The sequence below is a fragment of the Cydia pomonella genome, chromosome 19 (assembly GCF_033807575.1).
Source record: "Cydia pomonella isolate Wapato2018A chromosome 19, ilCydPomo1, whole genome shotgun sequence".
Classification (NCBI taxonomy): Eukaryota; Metazoa; Arthropoda; class Insecta; order Lepidoptera; family Tortricidae; genus Cydia; species Cydia pomonella.
The window spans coordinates 4,236,493-4,258,133 of record NC_084721.1 but is presented as its reverse complement, the minus strand read 5'-3'; the positions used below and the strand labels follow the sequence as shown (position 1 = coordinate 4,258,133).

The 21,641-nt window shown below is 38.1% G+C and overlaps 1 protein-coding gene across 1 annotated transcript; it reads right to left on the bottom strand.

The window, feature by feature from the left end:
• Positions 1-10,042: 10,042 nt before the first annotated feature.
• LOC133528204 (uncharacterized) lies at positions 10,043-16,147 on the bottom strand. Its single transcript, XM_061865472.1, has 3 exons — positions 15,764-16,147; positions 11,646-11,742; positions 10,043-10,535 (listed from the first exon to the last, which is right to left on the bottom strand). The coding sequence occupies exons 1-3, from the start codon at positions 15,884-15,886 to the stop codon at positions 10,168-10,170; spliced, it is 588 nt and encodes a 195-aa protein (XP_061721456.1). The 5' UTR covers positions 15,887-16,147; the 3' UTR covers positions 10,043-10,167.
• Positions 16,148-21,641: the final 5,494 nt, after the last annotated feature.

Sequence of the window (21,641 nt, the reverse complement as noted above, 5' to 3'; positions counted from 1 at the left end):
CTTTGCAATTTTGCCCCCTCTTCATATTGGGCATTTTCCATAGTTAATAAAAATAAAATACTTTCAATGTTTTTGGGTACGCGTTGTTCATAACTACTCTAAATTTCAAATCGATAGCTTAAGTGGTTTTCGTCATATTTAGCGATGTGACAGACAGACAAACGGACGGACGGACAGAGTCGCACCAAAAGGTTTCCTTTTGTACCTTTTTGGTACGGAACCCTAAAAACAAAAATAAACTATTGAAGCGTTTTCTTAAAAATGAATTTATACCACCTCATATCATATACCTGAAAGATCCCTAAAAATGGTATTTTTAAATAATATTCAAGTTGCACCAGTAGTATAATGTAACAGTGATTTATACCATGTAATCAATATTATTTTTTCTTGTACAAAAAGTGTTTACTTACCTACTTACTTAGTAGAGCCGGTGCAGCTAAGTAGCAAGTTTAAGGCCGGCCCTCGGATGTGGCCATATATACTGTAGATACCTATGCTTTACGTAGGAATTTTCTTAATAGTTAAAAAACATTTAAAATTAAGATTATTTTAAACATTATTATACACCGTGTTTTTATTGAATTCCGTTAACTTCGGGATATCGATAACTACGTTTAAAGAAACTAAAATGGCGTAGCCAATTTTCAGAAAAAAAATCTTTTCTGATATTTTTTTAACTATTTTTATATTTATAAAAAGTAATTAAATGTTGCATATAGCGTTGTTGTAACACTTGCATTACATTTAACTCAACCAAACAATTGAAAACTGTGATAGTACTCCGAGATATTACTCGTACTTACGTTTAGTAGCAAATGTATGAACTCATACTAAACACTAATCAATGCTTAAACAGACCCTAAGGCAAGTGTACACGCTCGTAGGGGCCTTAAAAATAACAATTTACTATTGATTATCTCCGAAATGGAGGTAATCAATATTATAAATTAGAATACCGGTGTCTTTGAGTAAGTTACTTAATTTAAGCTCAAGGATGCTGGACCCTTGAAATAAACGGAATTTAAAAAAAACACGGTGTATGAGATCTCTTGACACAAGATCAGTCTTTGTAGTCTTACAAATTTAAACCGCCAAGATTGATTGACTTAATGACCTAATCAAGTCCTTTTTATTTCCAACGTACTTATCCTCATGTGGATTTAAATGAGAAGTCATTTGCGGTCAAGCTTAAAAATAACAAAGGGAACCAGTTTGATACTAATTTAAAACATTGCGTTGTTGCGTTGGGATCGAAAATAATAAAATAGCCCTTTAAGTAGTTTACTAGTTATCCAAAATATAATTATCCACTGCTCGACAGTAAGTAAAGACTTCCCCGGATCATTCTCAAATTACTATCAATCAATCAATCAATCAATTCTTTATTTCAAGATAACAGTGATCCCATTTTTTTGTTAGTATTACATAAGATATGACTTAAAAACTAATGTTAATACTTAAAAGTTATATTAGACTTAATTATTTTAATTAAACTTATCATTATGGGACAACAAACGTGATCAGCAATCATCTTCAGAATGCTGTTTGTGCTATCCCTGGTTCTACGTAGTAAGGAGGCCGCTTTCTTGCGTATAATTGCTGCGAAGCCGTCGGTTCGAGCCTCCGCAAACATGGCGGAGGCGCTGCAGAACCTAGGCAGCCCAACCAGCACCCTGAAGGCATTGTTGTACACCACTCGCAGAGCATTATACGATTTTTGGGTATAGCTGACCCAAAGGCTACCTGTGTAAAAAGATGAACAAAACGCCTTAAACAAAGTTACTTTTACCCCTTTTGAACATCTAGCAAACCTTCGGGCCAGCATGTTCGCCCTTACACACAACGCTCTCCGTTCTCTCTCTATATCCTCATCGTCCTTTAAGTCGTCGGTAACAATATGCCCTAAGTATTTAAACCTATTGACTCTTACGAGACCGGTCCCGTTGAGTCGAACTGGGGGCACATGCGAGGGGCATTTGTTCCCGGCTTTAAAGACCATTACCTCGCTCTTTTTACCATTGTAAATCAAACCGTGTGACGAGGCATAGGACTCGCATATGGCTACAAGCTTGCGGAGAGCGCCGACCGAGGGCGCCAGCAGCACCATGTCGTCTGCGTAACTGATGTTGTTTAGACATACGCCATCAACATGGCAGCCGACATGAGTGCTGCTAAGCTGAGCAGCTTCAGCGCGTCCACATACAGGTTGAATAATATTGGTGAGCTTAACCCACCTTGTCGTACGCCACATTCGAGCCTATATGTTTCCGTAACCTCACCCGCCCATCTCACACGGTTTTCTTGATTAAGATACCAGTACCTAAGAAGGTGAATGAACTCTGATGGTAGCCTCGACTTCTGTAATTTCTTCCATAAGATGTCGTAAGAGACGAGATCGAATGCCTTAGACAGGTCCAAAAAACAGGCGTATATAGGCGTCTTTCTATCTGTGTAGTATTTGACAGTGTGCTTTAAGCTAAGGATTGCAGTTTCTGTAGACAGCCCAGGTCGAAATCCGAACTGATTGTCGTGAAGTTTGACATAGGTTCTCAAATATGAGTTAATCACACTGTCAAACACCTTGGCCACAACTGTAGCCAGGGAGATAGGCCTGTAATTTGACCCATCCGATGCATCACCTGTCCGGTTTTTAATAATGGGCACCACCAGAGTCTCCAACAACTCAGGCGGCAGATAAGAGTGGCTCAGGCACAGGTTGAACAGCAGAGACAGCACACGCGGTAGATGAGGGCCCGCGTGCCTCAGGTGTTCGATGCATAAACCGTCGCGTCCAGGTGACTTCCCTTTTGTCATGTTTTTAATCACTTTACAAATATCTTTAGCATAGATAAAAACAGACAACTCACCTTTCTGCGACCCAGCACCGTCAGCCCTACACGCAGGCCCCAAGGGAGAACTAACTGTAAATTTGCGCTTGAACAAGTCTGCTATTTCCCTGGGATTGGAAATACCATCGACACTCACAGGTACGCTGCTGTTAGGGTTTAGTTTGTTTGTAGCTTTCCAGAAGCTCGCAAAGTCACCGCTAGCGTGATGAGACGCCAACCGGTCCATTTTAATTTGGTCCTGGTGGTTCTGACACCACTTTAGCCTTCCTTTAAAAACTTTACGAGCGTCTATCATTTCGGAGAAAACCGAGCCTGTTTGTGGTTTCCCGTGCCACTCCCAGATTGCAAATTTAAGCTTCGCGTACCTGTGAGCCTCGCTCACGTGCTTGTTCCAGCCAGCCAACCGGCGCCTCCCCGCACTCTTGTTCGCTATGTGCGTCACTGCGGCAGCGTGACATAGGGCCCCGATGGTTTCCTTATATAGTTTGTCGATTAACTGCCTATGGGACACATTGCCACAGTAACTCCCACAACAAACTTGACATTCGCCTGGGAAATCGATTTCTTTAAGTTTAGAGGTACAAATTTTAAGGTACTCACTTACTTGGTAATCGTTTCTCTCGCCCCATTTTATTTTATTAAGCTCTAAATTACTTACAGTTTTTTTCTTAGTTATTAAATCCAAGTTACACTTAACTATGAGCGGAAAATGGTCAGACCAGAGGACATCATACATAACATAGACATCAGTGACACACGGCGCTGCGGCTTTCGTCACTATACAATGATCAAGCCAACGTCTGCAGCCGTGTGCATCACTTACAAAAGTAAATGCTCCCGAAGACTTCAATATATCTAAGTCGGCACATACCCACTCCTGCTCCACGGCAAAGTTCACGAGCTCATTGTAAAACCGCTCTCCAGGGTGTGCATTGAAGTCTCCGAGAATAAATACCGATTCAGCGTCACTGTCATCTATAATAGCACTAATAGAACTCAAACAGTCAGTAAATTCTATCATATTCTCTAACGTATCGGTAGGCATATATACACTAATAACTAAAATAGGCTTATCATTGGTCGTAGCACGTATCGCCGTAATTCTGGGACTAGCACACGGTATCACAGACACGCACTGAAATACAGACTTCCGCCATAGCAGCGCCACACCTCCGTGCGGCCTCCCTCGCAGTATTCCGGCTGCAGCGTCGACGGCGGACGTCCCGGTGCTCCCGAAGTCGTCGTGCACAGTCGCTAAGAAACCTAGATCCGATTTTAGCAACCAAGTCTCCTGAAGCGCAATGATATCCCCAATCTTGCATAGTTGTCTAATACCATCTATAGATCTCTTAACGTTTTTACAGTTATATGATATTAATGTTGTATTAATCATATTTTAATAACGAATTTAATTTGCTACCTTTCTGTATGGCATGAATCGTCGGCATGTTATCCCGTCAGGCCATAGCTCATCATCCAGGAACATATCAAGTTTATGCCTAGGAACTGTCACCTTAAAAGCATGATGCTTCTTTTCAATTTTACTTTTTATTCTATGCAAAACTATCCTCTCTTGCGTTTTGGAAAAAATGTAGTCAACAATGTCACTTTCCAAGGTGTCCTTGTGAACATTCGACACGAATAAAGATACATTTAATTGTGCGGCTTTGAATTTATCACTCGGCAAAAAAGATGCCTTTCCCTGAACTCCTTCTAATTTATTCTTACTTTTCTTCTTCTGGTTTAAAATCCAATCTGAAGCCGTATCGGCATTTTTCCATTCACCTTCTTGTCTAACTATCTCTGCAAAAGACTTATCCTCCTTATTTATGTCCACGCTTATATGAGTAGAACTCATTTGTTGTTGTTCCGAACAGCTGTTCAATATTTGTATCGGGTCTAAGCGGCTTGGCAGGAACGATGAATCACCGTTGCCGGCCTTATCTCCTCCCGTATTTAGTGGCAGTGCTTCTATAACCTCAGGTGCAAGGGCGCCTGCATTATTGGGCGAGTCACCTGTGGGCGACTGCGACAGCGATAGCGTCCGCGAACGCGCTTTATTTATGTGCGAGATATTTGCATCGGTAGTCGCAGAAATATTCATAAGTCCTATCGGTCCGCTGTTCAGCAAGCACGTACCGCCCCGTGGTCTTGTGTTTACATTCCGGTCGAAGTTTATAACCGATGCATATTTTAAATTATGAACCTCCGTTTTAATCTCATTAATCTGGTCGATGGTAGCACACGTTTCCCTGAGATTTGTAACGGATGATTTTAGTGTAACGATGTCTTTCAGAAGAGAGGTAACGTCAACGTGATCAAAAGTCAAAGCAGGTAATTTTTGCAATTCTTTTGCAACGAAAATAGGCGTGTTATCAGGATCTAGGTCCTTAAATGTACAAATGATGTCTGCGATGTTCATTTGATCCTTATTTTTACGCCGCGAAATATTTCGTTTTGTTGTTGAAATTGATTTAAACAACAACTCCTTTGCGATATCAATTTCTGTGGCAGAGAATGCACTCACACACACTCGAGCTAGTCCTTCTTCATCCATTACGTCCAATTTGTTTTGAACGAAACATAATAGTTCGTTTATAACTATATTGCACTGCGCGCACTTTACTATAGACATTTCTGCACCCGTTCGCTCGCGCATCCGAGGGTAGACTGACTATATGACTGCGGTCAGACACAACTCCGTCAGACTTTTCATAGAATAGAATAGAATAGAATAGAATTGAATTTCATTTAATATGTTTGACGGAGTTTAGACGCAGGCACAAATCTGGAGAATGATCCACCCAAGGATCAACATATCCAACCCCTTATCCAACGGCTATATTAATCTTGACCAAATCGTTAGACCACCTTGCTGAGGGCGTGAGGGCCTTCCCCTGTTGTTTTGTACGACGTCACTATTACACGAGTAACTCAGAGACCCACAAAAACTAAGCAGCAATAGGTTCTACCAGCAATATATGTGACTCGAGTATTGCGAATCAAAGACATTGATTGCCCAGCGACTGCATCATATTTCTTGGGTGCGGGAACTGGGCTCGCCCTCCCGCTCGTGCGACCACAGTTGTATGACTGCAGTAGTCAATGTTGGTCTGCAGTGCTCGCCCACACCGAAGTGTGAAGACTACGTAGTGATATGTTAAGGCTGTAAGTATTCGGGCCTTCAGAGCATCTCGTTTAATGGTCTAGGTCTAACCTTCCTTCGCTCCTGGAAATCATAAATAATTTCACCAACCGTGTAATTAACGGTCAGCCTAAGGGTCAGCAGTCAAACTGTTACCCTATCTGTCCCCCCTTACCCCACTTGACGGTACCTATGAAATGTTTCTAGTTTAGTAGATATAAAGTAGCCATTTTTAAAATCACTTTCACAACTATGCTAAACCTTATATAATAATAATAGTACCTTAGTTAGTACTAACAATAACAAACCTTGTAATTCATTTACTCTCTTTATAAGTTTATATGTTGAAGTGATTAGTTATTTTACCTATTCGTTACTGTTAATATATTATATAGGAGGCAAACAAGTAGACGATCGCCTGATGGTAAGCGATTACTATCGCCCATGTACACCTGCAACACCAGAGGGATAATTTATTTATATAAGATATAATTTCTGCTGACCTATCCCTATACTGTGCTCGTATTTGGTCTGGGCAGCATTCGTCGATTTCCCTCCAACCTTTCCTCTAATCGGGTGGTCAAATAATTCGGTCAGCAAAAACTCGGAGCAAGGGCCCAAGGTGGCCCAATACCCGGTGAGAAATGGGGTCAGCCTAAGGGTCAGCACTTCAGCAGTCAATCGCGATACGGCGAGCGCGCCCGTGCTCGCGATTATATGGAAATAACCCCACCAGTCGCGAGATTACAGAATAATGGCCAGTTGTAAGGTGATTAATAATAAAATTCTAATTTCTTAGTGCTCGAGTACAGTTTAATTGATGATCGATAACCTATATGTATAAGGTTTATTGATATTTATTTAATAGAGTCAACACATTATTCGTGAGCTTCATAAACTTGTCACTTTAAAAAAACAATTTACATAAGTAGTAAATAATAATGAGTTTTTTAGTTTATGAAAATGAAATGGACCGGTCATGTAATAGCGTTAAAACGTTATGAGCTAGATAATTACTCACCCTGAAAACGTAAACCTCTACGAGTATGTTTTACCCTCTATGTATCTACTGTTAAAATCATATCCGTCCTTTTGGAGTATAGAGCTTTAACGAGCTGATATGGTGAAAAAATTAATTCTTATAAACGAAATAAATTGCGTTTACGAGTATAAGGTGTAGTGATCAGAGCCCCTTGTGTACATTTATTTGATTTCGTAAAGTGACGTACGCGTTTGCGTTGTCTCATTTAGTATGGGAATTAAGAACAGCGGGCCAAGCGGAACGTTTTGGAAACTCAAAATCCCATACAAAAACAGACTTAACGCAAACGCGTACGTCACGTTACGCCATAGAATAAATGTACACTAGGGGTACAGGTTATTTTGCCATACAACATACGACATTCAAATAGTAGTGTGTGCCTGTACGAAGTTATTCGAGTTAATTTTAATCCATAGTCGGGAGCTTTTGGAGTTGGACTACAGCTGGGTCGTTTTACGGTACGTCGGTGGCAAACAAGCATACGGTCCGCCTGATGGTAAGCAGTCACCGTAGTCTACGTACGCCTGCAATTCCGGAGGAATGCTCTAAATATAATACTCGTATTATAGGTAGAAGTAGTTTTACCTCTATTATATCTAGTTGTTAGGCATAGTCATATGCACTTAATGCACTCGTAGCGATGAAATCGATTTTCTAAAAGGCGATATTTTGCCGCTACGCCTGCATCTATTATTGAATGCCTAGATAAGATAGAAACAATAAGTGTCGTAAAATGTAATAAATGGCGAAACTCGACCAGATACCCTTATGTTCCTATTTGAGGACGGAACTCTATACTTTATTGTTAATTATGTTCTATTTTACTACCTATAAATAAATCGACAATGAATACAGATCGTGTCATTCACGAAGACGCGTGCCTTACTCGTAATGTCTCGTTATTAAAGGTTAGATTTGAGAAATCTGCACGTCGATGGCACGAACTATAAATAGGTAAATAAATATTTTTTGGGACAAACCAGAGATATTGATAAATTAATAAATTCCGCTACTTGACGCTAATACATGTCGACTACGAAATAACTCGCGTTCTGGTAAGAAAACAGATGTATGGAGTTACCAATCTTTCTTTACTTATATTTCCCTATGCCCCAAACTAAGAAAAGCTTGTACAATGGGTACTAGGAGACCATATATATTAACGGCACCAATCATATCGGACAATTGACGACCGGTTTGGCCTAGTGGGTAGTGACCCTGCCTACGAAGCTAATGGTCCCGGGTTCAAATCCTGGTAAGGTCATGTATTTGTGTGATGAACATGGATATTTGTTCTTGAGTCATGGATGTTTTCTATGTATTTATACATATTTATATATTATATATATCGTTGTCTAAGTACCCTCAACACAAGCCTTATTGGGCTTACTGTGGGACTTAGTCAATTTGTGTAATAATGGCCTATAATATTTATTTATTTATTTATTATTATTTATTTAAGAGAAAATTTGGAGTATTTTTGATATTTCACCGACATCTGTAATTTTTTTACCGCTTTATGCTTTAAAAATAGAATGTCCAATTCGTCCTTTATGTTTTCTATGTATTTAATGAAAGCTACTGCAATTGGTTTCAATATTATTAACCAATTAAAACTATGGTTTTTTACTCCAGTCATGGGATGTATGGCGCCATTAATTTTCAAACTAACAAATATCAATGAAATATTAAACTAAAGCAGCTCTTTGGCTCTTGTTTATGGTAAAATGTTGCCAGCGATTAAAAACTGATGGTGAATACTTGTTTTACAGGATTTGTCCATACCATCCCATTACTGGTGCCTGTTCCATTATAGGGGTGTTTACTATACATACGTATAAAGATAAATACACCGTGTATACTTCTATACGTAGAAAACACCCACAGAACAAATATAACAAATAAATATTACAGAATTTAACACAGATGGACCTAATAGTCCCCCAGTAAGCCCATTAATGCTTGGGTTGTGGGTAGGCACTAGTCGACGAATATTTACATTGCCGACTTATTGACCGGACTTATTAAGTTGCCCGTAACATATATAACATAGATTTACACGGTCAACATCAGGATAAGGAGCTGCCTGAGACGACACAACCCACTACCACAGCTGATCACACTGAGCTCTGGGTCGACAACTAAGCTGGAGGATTCTCAATGGGAGATAAAGGATTCAGAATTCGGATTAGATTCAGTAACTATAGCTTTTGCAGATTCACAAACGTATTACAATATTTTTTTTAAATTCATAATAATAATGAGAGGGCTCGGGCTATAGTCCCCACGCTAGCCCAATGCGGATTGGGGACTTCACATACACCTTTGAATTTCTTCGCAGATGTGTTCAGGTTTCCTCACGATGTTTTCCTTCACCGAAAAGCTAATAATTAAGCGGGTTTTTAATTCATAGATTAATAAAATTATGGTAGAAAAAAGTTTAAACATCTTTAAAAAAACATGTAAATATTAAAATGTCCCTGAAACTTACTGCATTTTAGCCCCATTTTTATGTCGATCCTAATTGAGATTAAACTTTGCACTTCACTTTCGACCGAAAACACTTTAACAAATACAGCTCCTAGTCATAACCTATCAGAAACACGACTGAACCTACATTTTAAAGGTCACAAAACACTGAAAGTTGATGGTCACGCACATAGATTAGAATTAGATATTTATCGGCACTAATGATGCGCACGGACGCCTGATGTCAAGTGAAATAATTGGTAAATAAAGGGAATGACATGTGGTGGTATAGGGTGGTGTTGTTGCCATGGTTACCAGGGGACGCCGCGGTTGCCAATGAGACTTCGCGGCGGTGCCATACGGTGCAAGGTTTTACGTGCAGGGTGACTGAATTAATAAGTTTGAATGATATCAGGAAAGTTCCATCATTAAAGAATATTTAAGGAATATTGATGTATGGCAACCCCTTCACTCCTTTTCGAGGGGTCGAAGCAAAAAAGTTTGCAGACAGACAAGACAGAAATAAAACGAAAATTCACTTTTGACTAATAACCAACTATGTATTAATCATATAAAACATATACCTACCTAATATATCTATCCTTAATTTTAATAGTACTAATAGGCAGTAACAAGTTACAACAAAGAGTTTGTCCGTTCTAATTATTAGTACATTTCCCATTTATACTTCTTTTGCATCCCGGCGGGCAAGGTACAACCGTCACCGGCAACTGACCAGCTGGCTCAAGGAATCTCGACTCAATATTTAACTTTACACAGTCAATACGTAAAGTAGTAGCATTTACGCCTAGCGCTGCTGAGTTAGGGTACAAATGTGCACAGGGGGTCGTCACGCCCAATTGTTGACATTTCCTGTTCCATGGAACGTAGGAGTCTACTAAGCATGGGTTCGGTACGCAGGCAGGGATGTAGGTGTTCGACGGTAGCATGAGGTATTCTTTCTCCTTGCAAGGGCCTCGGCGGTAGGCCGGCCAGCATCTGTCGGTCGCCGGGTGGTAGAGGTACGCTGGAAAATAAAAGTAAGTTTAACCTAGAAAGCCTGGCTTTCGGTATAATAGCTCATAAAATAATGCGGTTGACTTGAGCGTGATTAAAAGGGAACGCCTGGTTTTGGCATAAGTAAAAATTGGTAAGTAAACATTTATACGGGGAAAATCGATATTGAAGTAAGTTCGCTTATAATGTTTTCCTTCACAAAAAAGCCTTATTTTCTAAATAATGTTTCAAGGTTTCATACATTTTGTCTCATGGGTCTAACCAAGGTGACAATCTGACAACCCTTGATTACGAGTATAAAACGCCAATCGAAACAAATAACATGTATGGAAATAGAGTAGCATCTGTTATCCCTTATCTCGATTCATTCTTTCTTTTCGTTTGGCGTTTTCTGATGCCGATGCCGATATTTTCTGGAGAAGAGCCAAAATTAGACACTTATAAGAAGCTCTCGCAAGGGATTGCCTTTTTCATTATTATGTATTTCATGTCTAGTCCTAGAGCGCTGGTAGACTAGCGGAAAGAACGTGCGACTTTCAATCCGGGGGTTGCTGGTTCAAACCTCGTCTCGTAACAATCAGTTTGTCGGAACTTATGTACAGTCACAGACGTTAATTCTTGACCCATCTAAGGTTCAAGCTGATTTGGTCGTTAATACTAACGCTATGACATCTCCAATGTAAAATAAACCCTCAATGGCTCAACAATTAAAGTCCGTGACTGCATGTACGATACCTATAAGTATCATTTTATATTTTACTAGTCGTTTTTCGGTGAAGGAAAACATCGTGAGGATACCAATCTAAACCCAATAAGGCCTAGTTTCCACGGTCGAAAGGTCAGATGGCAGTCGCTTTCGGCAAAACTAGTGCATACGTCAATTAAGCCGTTGGAAAAATAAAATCCGTGACAACGCAAGGAAGATGATGATGTCTAGTCCTATTGTAACCAGTGGCGGATTTGCAGCCACCCTCGGCCCCAGGCCCTGTAATAAGAACTGCCGCCCCTTTCTCAGCACCCGTCATATAGACTGCCGCCCCTAATATATGGCCGCCCTAGGCCCGGGCCTATAGGGCCTTAGGGCCAATCCGCCACTGATTGTAAGTATGTATAGACTTACACGGCCGGCAGTCACAAATCCAGTCGTCCTTCTGGTCGCCAGGGTAGTAGAGCTGGTCCACTGGACACATCGACGGCAGGAATACGGGCTCCCGATTCTGAAAACATAAACAAGAAAACTTCGTAGAAACCATTACCATTACCATACTATCTCATATGATGAGTTCTATTTTTCACAACTTCGTAAATTTAATCGTGTAATGTTTTCATTTACCTACCCTAAAATTATGAAACATTCGATCCGTCTCGTTTTAGGTTCTTTACCAGGGCTAAAATAGCAAATATTACAGAACTATATTATTATTAATTAATCAAATTATCTCGATATATTCCTATTAACGAAATATCACAATTATAGCAGCTTCATTGTTACGTTGAGTAGATAAACATATCGTAGGTAGTAAATCTTCTGTAAGTTTTGATACATCGAGCTTAATTAATTGACTTGAAGAATAATATTCTTGTCCAATAAAATACCTTATGGTTATTGGTATTGTGGTTTGTTTACATTTTGTTAATACCGAAAGAAATACCTACACTACCTATTGGCTACGTACGAAGTGCATGGTGGGGGTATAGCAAAGCGATCGCAGCGCAAGCGGTGGTGATAAATGGCACTAACCGAGGTTAGCATATTTAACATTTCGTACAAATTACTTATATATGCACGAAATGGAATTTTTAATTTACGATATCTCTTAAGATATTCATTTTAATTGTATGGTGTAAGGTACCATTATAATCTTAATGAAATGCTCACTACAAATAACGTATTTAATTAATATTGTATCCATGTAAAAAGCTTTACAAATACCACATATTAGGTATTTTTTTTGTAGATGTTAAAAATAGGTATAGCAAGTTATCCTTAAAAGATAGACATACACCATCGCAGACTTTTTTGTAGATCCATGAGAGAGGGATAAACCTACCTACGTTTTGTTGTTATAGCTCAAACTAATTAGGCAGCGTTTTTGATTAAAGCTCCTATGCGGATTTTTTCCGACATCGTTAGTAAACATCGTCATATTTCAACCAATTTTACAAAAAACCTTAACAAAATATACACATAAAACCTTAACGTATTAAAAGGTTTAATCGCCTCAAGAATCGTTCTTCTATCCATAGGTAAAAACCGTATGAAAATCTGTTCAGTAATTTTTGAGTGTTGAGGACGTTTTATAGGATGTAGTGATGTGTCGTTTTCCGCTAGATTTGCAGATGCTAGGTGGCGTGACAGTCGTGCACGTAGCGAATAGGGAATACCATTATCAATACGACTTTAGGCTGGTAAATTATTCTATTTCTCTAGCTTTCGTTTTGGCTCATACAAATACAATCCTCGCTATTGAATTCGGCTCGGTTGAATTAAGGCTTCGTATACTAAACTGAAATCTCATACTTGTTTCACTACGATCCCGACTCAACATATATATTCCTATTTCGAAACTCTTTAGTCAACTATAATAAATTTGACTACTCACGTACCGCCGTGGTCGAGATGGGTCGAGAGGACGAAGCAAATAGATAGTTCTATATGATTCTCTTCTTTAACGTATTCTCTAGTTTAAATTACTTTTGTTGACTCGCAGTAAATAGTATTTTACAGTACATATGGTGCTACTTTACCGCACTAGTGCGAAAATTAGCATATTACGTTACTGTGTCGAACATTTAAAGTTTAAACGGCCATATGTAAGTATACTGTAAAACGTTGTACGATACATGTGCGAATAGGTAATTCGCAACTCGTGTCGATTTAAAACACTCCCTTCGGTCGTGTCTTAATTTATCGCCACTCGTTTCGCATTTCCTATTTTTCGCACTTGTATCGTAATGTACTATTACAGTACATATGGTGCTACTTTTTCGCACTAGTGCGTAAATTAGCACATTATGTAACTATGTCGAAAATTTAAAGAGTCATATATTATGTACTGTAAAACGAATAGGTGTGCGAATAGGTAATTCGAATCGTTGAGCATTAGACTTTTTGTTTGCCGCGATTTTGGGTTAACTATAGTCCGCTTTTTATCATTAGAAAGAAGGTAAGCGATTTTGGCGAGCCTTTTTACGATTATTTACATTATTTTTCTTTCATAAATAATAGTTACTGATTTATATAAATCGTTTTTCTATAAAATAAACACACGTCAAGATTGTTTACCTTTTTTCTATTATTAAAAAAACGAACTATTATAGAAGAACTCCCTTAAGAGTCCCCGGCAAGCTCGGCCGAATTTTACCTTCACATTTGTTTGTATGACGGAGTTTCATTCTCATTTTAAAACGACGTGTGGATTATAATGAAACTACACTTACAATGACATGAGGAATTAGTTTATACAGGATGTTTATTTAGTGACCTGCAATAATCAGTATGACTTATAGATACACCCCGTAAATTATTGCAGGTGACTAAATAAACACCCTGTATTGCTCCACCTTATAAAACAAACTAAATAGAGCGACAACAAGTTTTGTATGAAAATCTTAGATTCGCTGTATTTTTAGGGTTCCGTACCAAAAAGGTAAAAAAGGAACCCTTATGGTGCAACTCTGTCTGTCTGTCTGTCTGTCACATCTCTAAATAACTCGAGAACGACGAAATTTGGAATACTTAGTTAAGAAAAACGGCAACCCGGGCACATTAAAGTATTTTTTTGCCCCTTTATCTCCGAAGTTTCCGAAGAAAAATTATGGGTTTTCTACATAATATTAACATTACTATAAATTTTACAGGAAAAATATAATCAGACCTCTATCTTGGTAACTTTTTTTTTAACAAAAAAAAAACCGAATTCAGTATGCAATTTAACCAACTTTGCGTGTGTTCATTCCACTTGAAATTTCGATGAGATTACATTCAACACACCTTTTTAGGGTTCCGTAGCCAAATGGCAAAAAACGGAACCCTTATAGATTCGTCATGTCTGTCTGTCCGTCCGATTATTTCAAATAAAACATCGTGTAATTTAGTTAGAAAATTTGCCGATAGATGGCGCTGTACACAATTATTCTTAGTACAGGTACTTCAGATCAAAAGATTTTCGCCTCTATAGTTACACGAGATAATTCAAGGTTTGTACGAAGCCCTCGGTGCGCGAGTAAAACAAACTCGCGCTTGACCGGTTTTTATTTTAACTGTGGTATCTGTAGCTACATAAACTAATTACAGCCCTAGATATACCTTATCCTATTGTAAGTACAAAGTTTCAGAGCAATCTAATAGCTAGTCGTTTTAAGATGAGAGCGTAACTACGTTTGTATGGAGAACCGAGCTTGCTGCGGACTCTTTACAAGTCGTTCTCATTTGGTACGTTAACAGAATATCGTATCGTTCCGCTTCGACGACCGTAAACAAAGTTCGACAACATTGAACCGGGCATTTGTTTATCACTCAGATAACAATAACAAAAGTCATGACATGATAATACAAGAATGTTGTTGCTCTAGGGTAGGCACGGACTGTACGCAGTAACGTAATAATACTAATAATCACTATCACTAATTCAGAAATTAATACCTATCCATTTTAGAATTCAGCGTAAGTAATTACTATCTAAATCTTATACCTTTAAACGAGCAATTCTTGTATATATATATATATATTTCTGTGATCTCGAAAACGGCTCTAACGATTTCGCAGAAATTTGGTATATGGGGGTTTTTGGGGGTATACAATCGATCTAGATTAGTCTTATGTTTGGGAAAACGCGTGTTTTCGAGTTTTCATGCGTTTTTCTTTCGACGCAGAATATGGTCGGTAATTTCGTGTTGCCGGCCACTGTCCGTTTGACCTAGCGGATTAAGACGCGGACTGCTAGAAACGAGTGTTACGGATTCGATTCTCGCCCGGTGATTAACTTTTTTTTTTATATGTTCAAGTTTATATATAATTTTTTAATTTTTAATTGTTTTAGACAAGTTTAATTTAGTAAAAAATGTAGTTAAGATTATCACCTATACACCACCATATTACAATAAATAGTTATAACCGAGCGAAGCTCGGTCGCGCAGGTACTATCACTTTATCTAAGTAAAGTACTTATTTCTCAAGAATAATAAAAGGCACAATGAAACTGAACAAAAACAAACACAGAAATCCCAAGCAATTACCTCTTTATTTTTGATTTGATTATTTTCCTCCTTTTCTGGAAATCCAATGGCACCATCGATGCTTTGACCACACGATCTTGCTATCAGCAAAAAGCACGTTAATTTAATACTAAGTGAACACATTTCTGTTAAAACTAATAGAGCTCAATGTAATTAAGAACGATATAACCTTAAAATGTTTAAAGTCAATTCATTTAATTGTTTTCGAGACGATGTGAGCCTCTCGGGGCATGAGGCTGACTGATGCTGCGCGAGCGCAGGCGGGCATAGATTACATCCTATAAATTCTGCATTGTATTCTTATAAGACTGGCGCTCTCAAGCGCGCCCAACGATATTATTAACTACAAATAGGTTAAACTCATACATAAGGAGCACAAAAAATATTTCCATAATCATTTAATTACCCACAGATGACCTTTTTTTGTTTATTAATTTTCGCATACCATTTGTTTTTATTACACTCGTTGTTGAACATAAGCTTACTGTTTATCTTTTTGTGTCTGCGAGTTCGTTAGTACGTGCACAATTTTTGCTTGCCTAGGCGTGACTACAGAGCAACTGTACAATTTAACCCTTTTTCAGGCATAGTACGATTTATCATATCGATCACATATGCGCCAATAGAATTTCAACTTTAGCATTCGGGCTTAAGATTCAAATTAGGTAGCACTTCCGGGAAATGTGACTTGTCTTTAAATGAATCAACAAACCTGGTTTAATTGAAATACGTTGTATTTTTTGGGAAAACATCTGAAGGCCAGTTATAAAATAGTTGGGCGCGCCCATATCATATGTAGGTACATAAAATACCTACAATAAAATTAGGCACAATACAAATACTCTTTAATACACCCCTCAAAGTAGAAAACAACTACAAGTAACCTAAAAAGCGGTCTCTTCCAGACAACCAAACACAATCAAAACCAAACCAAACCAAAGACAATTAAGTCTCCAGCAGTATCACCATGCTGCTTATCGACACATAACTATGCAGCATTTTTAACTGAATCACTTTGAGGAAATCCTACATAATATGTAGATAGATGGTAGGTACAGGGAAACCTTCTAAGAGATACCTAGATCATTATCTCTCTGTTGTTAGAATTTCAATTTTGGTATGATGAATATGAGGGTCTTTAAAATTTACTGCATATCCTTTTTGTAAATATGCCTGGTTTTGTTTAAATATTATTTCATTCCGTTATATCGACGGAAAAAATAATTTGATTATTAATACACTTCTCATACAACACACCGGGTCTTGAAAATTTTGACTGACTTAAAGATTGAAACTACTGTCAAATTAGTACATTGGGTAACATAGCCATGTGTGGTGCTGGTGAGTTAGAGTTGTAATGCTCCCTCTAGTGGGCAAGAGATCTGTGGGAGAAGATAATGACCAAGTGACGTCATCAATACAAATTAAAATAAAAACAAGTTTCTGATTAACTGTTTGTCAGTTTCGCGTTTTATCGTCATTGGTTTTGGGGCTACTAATACTATGTTGGAGGTATTTACCCGGTCCTCTTTCCTGTGGATTTTCGAAACGGATCATCCATTAATTACATCACACGAATTTCACGAATTTTGAAAAGAAAATTTTGAATTCTGAAAGAGCTACCGTATTTGTATGATTTGATATGACATATATTTTTTATCAAATTTCTATAAAGAAAAGTAGCTACTGTATGTAATTGCATGATTTCTATAGTAATCTAATTTGTATTTTTTTTTTCTTATTTAATACATGTTAATTATACGATGTAATGTTTTGAAAAGATGTGTCCCGCCGAGTTTCTTGCCGGTCCTTATGGGGATACCCTCCTTCAATTGAGGGGGGATTTAAATCTTCTCGGGTCAGGGTGTAGCTTTATTTGACGTTCATAAGCGCACTGTAATATGACTACTTGAATAATAAACTATCTTTATCTTTCCTTTTCTCCGTGAACCTGTTCCATAAGTCTCGTAAAATAGGTAGTGAAGTAGAACTGTGTCACTTTGTAATATTGAAAAATAAAAATAAAAACCGGCCAAGTGCGAGTCGGACTCGCGCACGAAGGGTTCCGTACCATTATTTATAAAAATGGCAAATAATATGTTTGTTGTATGGGAGCCCCCCTTAAATATTTATTTTATTCTGTTTTTAGTATTTGTTGTTATAGCGGCAACAGAAATACATAATCTGTAGAAATTTCAATTGGCTAACTATCACGGTTCATGAGATACAGCCTGGTGACAGACGGACGGAAGGACGGACGGACGGACAGCGAAGTCTCAGTAATAGGGTTCCGTTTGACCCTTTGACCCTTTGGGTACGGAACCCTAAAAACTAAATGAAATTATTTTCAAAATTGCTTTCTTAGGGTAAAATTGAGGATATGACGTATCATTTGTGGTATATATTTTGTTTTATTAACAAATATATCGTATATAGAGGAGCCCAAACTTTGTATGTTTTCAAAATTATTTTCGTTTTAAATTAAAAAAAATGGCTGAAAAATGATGTGGTATATTTTTAGAATCGCCTTAACAAGCCCTTTCATACGATACTACAGGCGATAGGTTGCATTTTTTTTATTTTCACATACAAAAAAAAAGGTTTTTTTTTGCCGGTCAAAAATTTTGTTTTGACCTCTAGTATGCGAGTGCGAAATGGCTAAACTGTACATCGATTTGCGGTTTTTCTTTGCAATTGGGCTCGTATGCCGACCACTAATACTCCACACGATGAGGTTGAAGCGTAAAATAAGTGCGAACAAAGTAGTAAATTTAATTTTCTGCCCTCCTCCGGGCGGAAAGCGTCAACTTTGCTCCCGCTGCGCTAAACGAAGTTGCCGCTTTCCGCCTCCGCTCCGTCGAGCAGAAAAATAATATGCGCACCACGGGAGGAATCGAAGGACATTCCATCCCACGTGTTTGCCTCGCCTCGCCTTCCTATTTTCCTCCCTTGGGACACAAATAACTATTTATCACTTGGTCGGAGTATGTACATAAAACTGATATCTTTTCCCATACCAAATTGGCAACTGCAGCTTTCTAGTAGGTACTAATGCACACTGTACTACCGCTGACGCACGAGTTGATATTTTATCAGTACAACGTTTCTTGGGAGTATATAATAACAATAACAAGTTACTGTCAAAAAGTGACACCTTTTATTGTTGACTGTTCTTCCTCTCATTTGCACTATCAAGTACTTCTCTTCTCGACACCTTTCAGATGAACTAAAACTCAATGTTTTTGTTGTTTTTCCGTACAGGAGTCCCGTTTTAGTTCCGCCTGCATAGTCAGATCAGCTCCATGTTGGCATATTATTGTACTGTCATCGGAATTAAGGAAGTAGATACTCTAAATTTTAACAGATAGAAGTGTTTTGGTGGCCTAGCGATAAGAGCGGGCGACTTGCAATCCGGAGGTCGCGGGTTCAAACCCCGGCTCGTACCAATGAGTTTTTCGGAACTTATGTACGTGGTACGAAATATCATTTGATATTTACCAGTCGGTTTTCGGTGAAGGAAAACATCATGAGGAAACTGGACTAATCCCAACAAGGCCTAGTCAGATGGCAGTCGCTTTCGTAAAAACTAGCGTCTACGCCAAATCTTGGGATTAGTGGTCAAGCAGACCCCAGGCTCTCATGAGCCGTGGCAAAATGCCGGGACAACGAGAGGAAGAAAAAGGAGGAGAGGGTACCAGGAAGGAAGATTATAAGATTTGATTCGAACATATATACAATATCTACAGTCTGGTAAAAATAACTTGTCAAGTCAGTAGTAACCAGCTGGGCTAAGATGGTCGGCTCTTTATCATTTGTCACCATGCCTGTCACGTTCTAACAAATATGTAAGCGCGAAAGTGACGGACATACTGACAAGTGATAAAAATGGAACCATAATACCGCCGCAGGAACGCTAATAAGTTCTCTATCCCTTTGTTTTCGTTGCTAGTACTAGCGTAAGACAAAGACAGTATGATTCTCTCTGTCTTTGTTTGAAATAAGAAAGTAGTAACTCCAGTTGTCAGTTTTCTTACCAAAACCATATTAGTTATTCTGTGCCAAAACGCGAGTTATTTCGGAGTCGACATCTAACGTCAAGTAATGAATTTATCATAACCACCACTTATACACCACTTGACACTAGTGTCACAAGTGTCGCGACACGTAAAATGTGTTGCCAAAACAGTTTACAACTTATATTACAAGCAAAAGGAGTTGAAAATAGAGTTCCGATTAATCCGGTTAAAATATTCGCTGAAAATTGTTGAGCATTAGTTTTCATTCGTTGCATTGCGACATCTATTGTCAACTAGCAGTAGTGATAAATTCCGCTAGATGTCAACTACGAAATGTCTCACGTTCTGATAAGAAAAATGATGTATGGAATTACCGCTCTTTCTTTACCTATATTTCTCTATATTCACAATACGCCTATAAACTAAATTTACAGTACATATGGGGCTACTTTATAGCACTAGTGCGAGAAGTAGCATATTACGTTACTGTGTCGAACATTTAAAGGGCCATATGTACTGTAAAACGTTGTACGATACATGTGCGAATAGGTAATTCGCAACTCGTGTCGATTTAAAACACTCCCTTCGGTCGTGTTTTAATTTATCGCCACTCGTTTCGAATTTCCTATTTTTCGCACTTGTATCGTAATGTACTATTAGTTTTGCCTGATCGTAACGATAGGATTTGCACGACGCGGAGACTATTTCGCGTTCCAATATACTTTCACTTGTACCATTCAGACGTCCAATGGGACATATAGATTGTGTCAGGAACATTTGACCTTGTTAGGGTGTCATTATCTCAAGACAAATTTTGATAGCGCGATTCAGATTCAGTGTTTTCAACTTTTCATTTTACGGAGCGACGCCATCTAGAGTACGACTTGTATACTAAACAATAGTTATTTGTACAACAAGAGAGCAAAGTTTGATATTTCTTCGAGTGCTTGTTTTGAGTCCCGTGCAAGCGAAAGATTCTATAATAGATTCACGAGCGTAGCGAGTGAATCTAATTTAGAATCTTGAGCGTAGTAAGGGACTTAAAAGCGCACGAGATGTAAATAACTTTGATCTCGTGTAGTACACAAAATTTTTCACGTCAGTCAGCCATCAAAAAATACAACCTGAAAAAATGTAATCCAGACGGACGGATCATTATTTCACTCATGTTTTCTGAAGGTATTCTAACAATTAACTATTCTATAAGGTATTCTAATAATTAATTACCGTAATAAAACAAAACGAAAGAAATTTCAATAAAATAATACGAAAATAATGAATAAACGAACATCAATTGACAGTTCAATCGATCACTTTTTTTTTGTAAAAAAAAAAAACACTAAGATCCGGTCCGAATTGCGGATACTACTATTTGTCAACTATAGTAGAGATCGTTAAAAGTAGTTAAGTAGAATTATTTACTGCGTAACAATTGCGTAAATTTGTATAAGTTCATTGTTTTGATTGTATAATAAAATACGTAAAATATGGTGTTTTTATTAAATTTTTAACTTTTATTTCATTAATTAATTATTACGAATGAAGACTCGTAGGGTGTTTTGGAACGATGCAGTCGGACTTATTTCGGGGGTCTATTATAAACCGTCAATATACCGTTGAATTACGTATGCACTTTTTTGTCTCTTTCTTTTTGCTAATTCGAATCCAAAGGTCACTTGAATGTTATTTTGTCTCACTCGGTGAGCAAAATGCGATTTTGCTCACTGTTTTTAAGCAGCAAATTACCCTTGTTCTAGCTGCTGACGTGAAAAATATATATGAGTCTTGGGACTCTTAGGTCATTCTCCACAGAAAAATCTTAATAGCGCGATGCAGGATTTTTAGTACATGGAACAGCGCCA

Bases quoted from the DNA above. Each gene is read 5' to 3' on its own strand.
- LOC133528204 (XM_061865472.1), bottom strand. From the start codon at position 15,886: ATGTGTTCACTTAGTATTAAATTAACGTGCTTTTTGCTGATAGCAAGA. The intron at 11,743-15,763 runs GTAATTGCTTGG...TTATGTTTTCAG, and splicing joins ATCAAATCAAAAATAAAGAG to AATCGGGAGCCCGTATTCCT. The intron at 10,536-11,645 runs GTAAGTCTATAC...TTTATTTTCCAG, and splicing joins GATTTGTGACTGCCGGCCGT to CGTACCTCTACCACCCGGCG.